This window comes from Poecilia mexicana, unplaced genomic scaffold, assembly GCF_051168715.1.
Source record: "Poecilia mexicana isolate PSO_F unplaced genomic scaffold, ASM5116871v1 scaffold_8, whole genome shotgun sequence".
NCBI classification, from domain to species: domain Eukaryota; kingdom Metazoa; phylum Chordata; class Actinopteri; order Cyprinodontiformes; family Poeciliidae; genus Poecilia; species Poecilia mexicana.
Window position 1 is genome coordinate 11,133,971 of NW_028263377.1, and position 9,001 is coordinate 11,142,971.

General features: G+C 37.9%; 1 protein-coding gene across 1 annotated transcript in view; it reads left to right on the forward strand.

The window, feature by feature from the left end:
* Window positions 1–8,614, forward strand: part of grapa (GRB2 related adaptor protein a) — a 32,649-nt gene extending 24,035 nt beyond the window's left edge. Inside the window, exon 5 of the mRNA XM_014981390.2 lies at window positions 7,523–8,614. Coding sequence (XP_014836876.1) covers window positions 7,523–7,708 — 186 coding nt within the window. The 3' untranslated portion in view covers window positions 7,709–8,614. The remainder of the gene's footprint in view (window positions 1–7,522) is intronic.
* The last annotated feature ends 387 nt before the right edge of the window (window positions 8,615–9,001 follow it).

Consider the following 9,001-nt stretch of genomic DNA (forward strand, 5'->3'; position numbering starts at 1 on the left):
TCTTTCCAAAGCAGCTCAAAAACATAGTCCACGTATGTCTGTACTGATGCCATCTGTTATTTCGGTCCTGCAGATGCGTCTGGCCGCAGCTCAACATTTTTTTTTTTTTCTCCTTTCAGATATCAACTGTAGCCTTAAAAAAAAAAAAGCTTCCTTTGGAGTGCGTGCAGGAAAAGGAGAAGAAGGGAAAAGGCGCTGGTGTAGCCCGCAGATAGCCAGTCACTACGACTCTGTAGCATTTTGAAGATGATCGGATAAGGAAGGAATGTTGGAAGACTTTTTTTTAAACTTTGTTATAAAATCGTTCCCCTTCTCCATTTAATCTGTATTCTCCGTCTATAAAATGGAAAGAAAAAGTAGTAACAACTGCAAAGAATATAAAATGTGTCGAATACAGGGGCTGTATGCTCATCTGAGGATGATCCACATATATTGATCTTTGAGATGGGGGAGATTTACTGCAGTAAATCTGGTCCCTGAGACTCAGACAGCTCTTTTCACCCCAGTGTTATGAAACGGTGTGACATTTAGGAAGGCTGGACTTCAGCTTTCCATCCACTTTTTTAAATCCTGCATTTTATATTTCAGATCTAGTTAATGATATGCAATAGTAAGAGTGAAATGTAGGGCTTTTTTTTCTGTTGTGTTCCCAGAGCAGCCAAACTGTTGCTTTTATAGCCGGATTTCCAAACCAGACGTGTTCAGACGAACACGTCTGGTTTGGAAACTCGCAGAAAAAGTGCTCCGTTTTTCCTGCTCAGATTTATTGCGAATGCAATTCTTGTTTAAAAATTTGCCTCGTGATCACACTTGCGTGTTTCAAGTGACTCGGAAGGGAATGCGTTCAGTTGTCGTAACAGGGACATCTGGAGCAGGTGCACGGCGGGAGGAGTTTAGCTGCAGGGCGCCGCGATGGTGCTTAAAACACACAAAAACGAAAGTTGTCACATGGGAGGCTGGTAAAATGTACGACCTAAATAGAGTGGCAGTCTGATTCGATCCAACGGGAGCCGCTGATGCAAGAAAATAAATCACATCCACTGTGTTTTCCTGATAAGATACCGTTTTTAGTAAATGGCAATGAATGTGTATAGACACTGAATAAATTGAATTAGCTTAGTTCAGAGTTGCAACATCTTTGTGTGGTTTATCAATGACCTTGACTTGACTTTACTCACCACTCTACAACATGGTGAAATCTTTCCATAAAAGTCCCCTCCATCTGTTTATAACTAACTTTTTTTTTTTCAAACTCAGTAGCCGTGTGGGAGGAAAGCGAGGAGCTTTCTGTTTTTCTCTTCTCTAAAAGTAATAAAAAAAACCCATCTTTTTCATTTGTAAATGTACTAACATAACTATATGCTTCCCTTGCTATTGTTTCTAACATACAAGCTAGCATTGGTACTGCAGCACAGCTACGCTCAGCAGGAATGTAGAAGAAAGGCAGTCTACCAATTGTTTATGGTATATCCGGTTTTTTCTTTGTAAGGTTACAATCATTTGGGCTTGTAATCACAATAACATCTGCTCAGTAGTTTCAAAATCGGTTAATAAATACGTTAATATTAAGTGTTGGCCACAAGTTTACAGAGTTCTTAAGCAAGGAGAGATTTTTTTTTTCTTTTGCTCATAAGAAGGAAAGCTGAAACCAAGGCTCTGTGGTATTAACATATCCATTCAAAGCATCCTCAGTTGTTGCTTATTGTGACAAAAGATATGCATAAATTCAGAGGGAAAGTTGCTGTTTTGCTGCAAATTCTTTTTAAAACAAAGTTAATAAAATTAAAAAATCAAGTAAAACTAAGAAAATCTGAATTATAATTCTCATTAAAAAAAAGTACTTCCGATGAACGCCAAATCACATAATTACAGGATTACTTTTTTCTTTGTTTCAGCTATATGGGCCAGTTTCACAGACACAGACTAACTGAATGCTGCTTTAATTGTGTATCCCTCTTTTTGTATTACCATCCCCATTGTGCCGTCAGTCCTTCCAAACTAATTCCTTCTCAGCTCATTACATGGCTATTTTTTTTTATCTCTGCACAGCAGAATAGAAAATAATTTTCAGCGTTTTCTTTTTTATATTTTTCCTCCACACCTCATCCTTAATATCCCTGTGTTCCTGTTCCACTAAGTTTTCTTTTTCAAACAAAAACCACTGTCAAAGCAAAAATAATAATAATAATTTGGACCTTTCTGTCATGTATCCCTCACCAGTCTGCTTTTTTTTTTTTTTTTTTTCTCATGACTGAAACACAAACAGGATGAAAGACTTTATTTTCTGCCTTAAATGTCATGGGTGCGAAAATGTGGAGACAAAATTAGAACAAAGACACAGCCTGTTCACATTACTAATTAAATTGTACCACTGTGAGAGCTCTGTCCGGGTTGAAGTGGATCGTGGAACGGATGCCAAAAATTGATGGGTCCTGCTACTCCTTTCCAAGCTATCACTAATCACAAACTGGCACAGAAAGAAGAATGGGCCATTCTTTAATCGTCACTCACGTGTCCACACGAGGGACGCTCACACGGCTCCAGCTTGTGTCTGATCGTTCCCAAGCAGCATATAGTGCCTTGCAAAAAATATGAATATACATTGAATCCTCCACTTCTTGCCAAATAACAGCTAATAAAGCCAGAAACCAGAAGTTTGTGGTGGCTCTCAACACAAACTTATTTTATTTTTATCAATTAGAATAGAATTGAAGCAGGTTTTATATATTTAAAATAGTTTGTTTCGTGTTTTCATGCAATAATTATTATTTTTTTATTAGATTTAAATTTGTTTTAGTGCCATCTCCCACTAATGTCGTCTCAAGACACTTTGCAAAACAAACAGATTGAGTTTGTGTGCAGCAATATTAAAATGTACATTTAATCATAATGACACAATAGAAGTTATGAATATGGGGGAGAGTTTGTGACTTTTTGAAAAAAAAAATGATTTTATTGGCTCTAGAGGCCTTTATTTGATAACGAATTGACAGGAAAGTGAGAAGACATGCGGCAAATGTCACCAGGCTGGGAATCGAACCCATGACGGCCATGTTGACGACTAAGGCCTCCATATGTGGGTTGTGCCCAACCCCTGTGCCACCACAGCACCCCGTAACTCTGTCCTTTGATGCTAGTTCACTCAGATTTATTCGTGGGTTTTGTTTTTCCTTTCCATCACCTTCAGCCTGAGAACTAATATAGACAAACCTACAGTCGCCTAATACCCAGAATTTTAGCAATGATACTTTGGCACATTCACACACACACACCTACACATATCCAAGCAGCATTAGTATTCCTTTCAGCCTCTCGGTTCGCTCCTAGCTCGTACCGCAGCCGCTCTCCTCTGCGGGAGCGCAGCTGACAGCTAAGAGGTTAGCTACGTTTAAGATGTTCCCTCCGAAAATAGCCGCTTTTATTCTGCCGCTCTTAAACTGCTTTTACTTCACCAGTCGACACAGATCAGAGGAGGCCGGCTATCGGGGGGAGAAGAAAAGCATCACTGCTGTTTAAGCTCAAAGAAAACACAGCGAGACAGAGAAGGGACTGAAGAAGTGAAGGCAGTTCCCGTCAGAGCCCCAGATGTTTTTTTTTTTTTTTTTGCCAATGTTTCTTATCGCCGTTTTCTGTAGGTGTGCATATCTGACCGTCACGTCTATATTTTAAAAGCGCCTTTTCTGTTGCAACCTTTCCAGGCTATGCTCTGACTTTTTTTTTTAAAGTCGGAGTTGTGCAACTTTCATACTTCACGAAGATGATGATGATGATGACATTTTTAAGAAAGCACATGCCGCTCGTCAGGCTGGACCAGAAAGCCGCGCTGATATCTAACATATTTTCCCTAATTGATATTTGCTGTGCAACACCACCAGTTGTTTAGTAACAACGTGCTAGATTGAAGAACTTTAATAAATTATAGGTTTTTTGAGTAGAGGAGCTGAAAGAGGTTTTGTCTACACAAGGAGGGGTGAAAAAAAAAACTATTGTTTTTCTTTCTTTGATTAGTTTGACATGTAGGAGATTGCTTGTCGCTATGCCCTCATTCCTGAGAAATATTTTTAACTGCAGTAAAACAGCTCCAAATATAAACAGATGCAGGAAGTGTGGGAAATCTCCTGCATATTCTGACACCCACCGCGTTAAATTTTCACCTCTAATGAGTCAAAATTAGACATCTCACTCTGCAGTAATATAAAGCTTTGACCTTTTGGCACCAATTTTATTCAATTCAGATTCATCTTTAAGAGCTGCTACATGAGAAAATATAAAAAGAATGTGTAAAATATTTTTTTTCTGGCCTTTCAGCTATGTGAGGCAAGTAATTATTTTTACCAGAAGAGGCAAAACATCCCAGCACATGTGCGAGATAGTGATCGCTGTAAAACAGAGTTTATGATGTTTTGAAGAAAACTAAAATAGTTTGTGATTGATATTTTAAACTGTCTTTACCGTCTTATATCAGCAATGAGTATAATATTATAGAATTTAATATTTTTCTCCCTTTAATGATCGCGTAGCTCAACTATTAATGACACTTTCTTGTTAATCAGCTCATTCAAACATCAAAACAAACTAAGCAAAACCCGAAAAACATTTTAGACATATCAAGTGTTTTACTTTTAGACCTTATCCTAACGTCTTTGGACTGTTTAAACATTGTTTAATCATGTCCATCTGTAAATATCCCTCAGAGAGTTCCTTACTATTCTTTAGAGAATGCATACTTGTATTGATTTGGAGATTTTTTAAAACCCTACCCACATTTTCAAGTCTGGTTTCCTCCACAACAGGACTTGAAAGCTTAAAAATGAACAAAAGACGGTCAGTTTGGTGTATTATTTTCAACCTACTGGATATCTATTGACTCAGGGTCAGTTTCTTCCTTCACCGATTTGAGAAAAGGTCCCCTAATCTGAATTTTTACTACTTAAAACAACAACAGGATTAAAACTGCAAATGGCAAAGGCACGTAATGACGAGCAGAAGTGTCCGGCTGTGTGCGGGAGCCTGAACGTACAACCAACATGCCTCAGTTGAAAATATTCGTTTCAGGAGCTTCTTCCGTCTTTATTTTTAAACACCTCGCTCACACTGAAAATAGCAACCTTTGACTCCTCTTCCCTCAGAACCAGCTTCCACATCAAAAGTGTTGCGTCATGCGCTCGCTAATCCGGAACAGAACATTTTTACTTTCCTCTTAATAATCATTATGATTTGGCTGGTTGACTAAAAGGTAAATGTATTTTTTGTTATTATTTCTGATCCAAAAAAATAAAAAAATGAATAAGAAAGAAAAATACACTCAGGGAGCAAAAACTTCACAGAGGCGGCATTCTCTGTATTCTGGACCGGGTTGTGGATGTTGAATTAAATAATACTTCTCCACAGATGAAAAACAAAAACTACTTTTGTTTGAGTTTTACCATTTCTTCAGTCGAGAGTTTTCTCTTCCAGACCCTTTGAAATATTGTGTTTTTTTTGGGGGGGGGGGGACATTTAAAAAAGTAATGATGAGGAATAAAAGATCTTTACTGTAGTTTGAAGATTGAAAAATAAAAATGCAGCAAGGCATAGTTACTGCGAACAATTCATTAAATGCGTTGCAATACGTCTCACTGGATTGTTATAAAAGAGCCTTGAGGAGGCAAAAAAAAGCAATTCTGATTTCCAGTTGAAATGAATTTTTTAATGTCCAATTATGATAGATAGATAGATAGATAGATAGATAGATAGATAGATAGATAGATAGATAGATAGATAGATAGATAGATAGATAGATAGATAGATAGATAGATAGATAGATAGATAAGACAAAGAAAAAGTTTTGAAGACATGTCGATCAGTAATTTCTGCTTTAAGTCGTTGTGCAGCAGAAACTGAATTAGAGTTCATCAAATCACATGCAACTCGGCCCAGACTGCTGTGGTTCAGCCCTCCTACATGCATAGAGCTGGTCTCCCATGACTCAGACTTTCCACTCATTGTATGTTTCATTCTTGAAATGTGTCTGTGGGAATAGGGCTGAGTCATACTTACACTTCAATCACATGTTTGTTTTTTTGTCAAACTTATAATTTATTAATAATTTTTTATTTATTTTTTTTTTCTGAAAACATTTCCAATCTGTAATGTTTTACGGTGGACAAACATTACATTATGAGACTTACACAGATTCATAGCAAAAAAAAACTACTTTTTTTTTGTTGTTATTAGCATGCTTGGAACAAAAGAGGGAAATAAAGATGCAGCGTAATCCCTTGATGTCCATAAATATTACACATTGTTCCGTTTTTTTTCAAATAGATATCTGAAGTGACCCAAAAAGCTTGGATGAAAAATGAATATTGTTAGGTCGTTTTAACGAGGTATTTGCATCAGGGAAAAGTGAATATATTGAAGTTCTTTTGCTTAAAAAAAGGCATTGAAAGTCATACTTCATTGTTTGTTTGTTTGTTTTTTACATATTTTAATATCAGACAAAGGTACATTAGCAGTTTAAAAAGGCTGTTTTTTCAAATTGTGCTTTAACATATTAAGGGGATTAAAAAAAAAAAACTGCCATACTAACTTGCCTTGTCTTAAAAAAAAAAACAGCAACTCCTCCCAGAATTAGTAACTGGTTCAGCCAGCATTGGTTTCCAACTGCTGTCATCAAGAGTTTTACGATGAGTAGCGATGAGTCTTTTACATCAGAGGGATGAATTTTGGCCCACTTATCGCTGCTTCAGATGATTGTACTGCTGCATAATCCATGTGCACTTCAGCTAAGGGTCACAAGCTGATGATATTCTCCCTCAGGATTTTCTACTAGAGCACAGCATATATAGCTGCGACGCAGCAGAGCGGCACCGTCACGTTCGAAATGCCGTGTTAGTTTTACCCTAAGTCTGATTGGAGCACGCCTATTGGAAAATCTACTTTTCTCTCATTAGTCCACGGAATCATTTTCCCATAAATCTTGAAGATTATCAAATGTTTGACGAATTTGACAAGACTTCTGGTATTTTTCATCAGCTCTGGTTTTGGCCCTGTGTGGCCTCTGTGGTCCTGCAGTACTTTAGCTGTTTCTCGTCTCCTTTTGCTGTTTAGCATCTTTTAATATCTTTCATCTCCTATTTAAGTAATGTGCTGAGTGTATTAGTCTAGCGGAAATCAGGCCTTACTGTGACCAGGTAAATTGAGCTAAAAAAAAAAACAAGAAAAACACTGGTTTATCAAAGTTAATTCATAATTTCACACAGAAGGGTGAGTAGTTTCTCCACATAGCATGAGATAAGTTTTGCATTCATTGTTTATTGAATAAAATTATTGTTTAAAAGCTGATTTATGGATTTTCTAAAGAACGGCTGTTCTCGGCTTCCTTACAAATGTTTTGTAAGACTTCCCACCATCCACTGCTGCAGGAGGTGGAAATTCAACTTTTCAAATTGGCATTCTGCTCATATATTTTTTTCTTGTTCATAAAGGGAGTGTCTCAGCGATTTTAACAAACGTTTCTCTCTCTGTCTCTTTCCCCCAGCGTCCCCATCACGCCCATGCTCTCTTCGACTTCAACCCCCACCACCCGTCGCAGCTGCGCTTCGTGCGCGGAGACGTCATCGAGCTCGTTGACTGCTCTGACTCGGTACGTTGGAGGGGTCGCTGTCACGGACGAGTGGGCTACTTCCCCCCCGAGTACGTCCAGCCCATTTATCAATATCAGTGACCCCATACGATGACAAAGACACGGCCACTACCCGAGGGTTCGTCCACCGAGGCGTCAGGACCCCAAACTTTCACCCCGTAAAAAAAAGAAAAGACAAACACTGCTCTCCTTCTCCACGGCTTCCCGCTGACCTCTGGAGTGAATGACTGACTGAGATGACCTCTTATGTCCAGGTCATCTCAGCTTTCACGCTCTTCCGCTTGATTCTTCATCTCAACGATATAAAGTGACAGTCGAAAACACACGCCATCCCAGGCGTAATTATTCCTTTATCTTTACAAGAGTTGGCGAACCCTTGCTAAGGTGACAAGTGAAGGCCCCGAGGAAGTTTTTCCCTCTGCAGATTTTCTCCAGTGTCCCTTCAGAAGGACATCCAGTGAAGAGCAGAAACTCTGAGGCTGATTATTTTTGCAAGGAACATCTGGAGATGACGGCAAACAAACCTGTCGACTTCAGAGGCCATGATATGAGAAGATTATCTGTTCCTGGGAATTTAGATGCAAATCTGACTGAGTTTGGACTTGTTGCTCGTGTGTGTGTGGGTGTGTACGGTATGTCTCTGTCGAGAGTTGATTGTGAACCACTAAAGGAAGTCCCCCGAAGTGCAGTGAGGACTCGGTTATGATACAGTATTGAAAATACACTGCTTAAAATGTAATGAGCTTATTTTGTTCGCCGTCCATTTCTGTATGTATTTATTCCTACTCATATGTAATCTATGAAAAAGCATCTATTGTAAATAGAATTATTCATTACCGGAAGGAAACATTTGACAAAATTTACAACGTGAACTTGGGCTGGTCTTCCATTGCTGGTTATAAGAAATCAATTAAACAAACTGATACATTTACAACTTTGAACCTGCTCTCTTAGCACAAAATAAATAAAAGAAAATATTTGTCATCAGCTTGTCTTTTGCGATAATTATAAGTCACAATTTAATAGTGCCACGCCGAGAAAAGAGAACATTTTGAAAAAAACGTAACCAATTACATTTGAAAGATATAGAAGCATAGTTTTTTTGGCTTTAAGTAGGTTTATTTTTCCAACATTTTTGTCTGCTAATAATATACATATATAAAAGAACAACAACCAGGGGAAAAATTGGGCGACTGCAAAACGAGACTCAAATGGTGACAGTACAGTTATTGTAAAAAGAAAATATATCCCCTTAATGTTCTGTTTTCACATTTTGGTCACTTCTATTATTTTTTTTTTCATTTTTTTCTGTTTTGTTTTTTCTTTTATCAAACTTTTCCACTCTGACTTTGCTGAATAAATAATGACACGCTG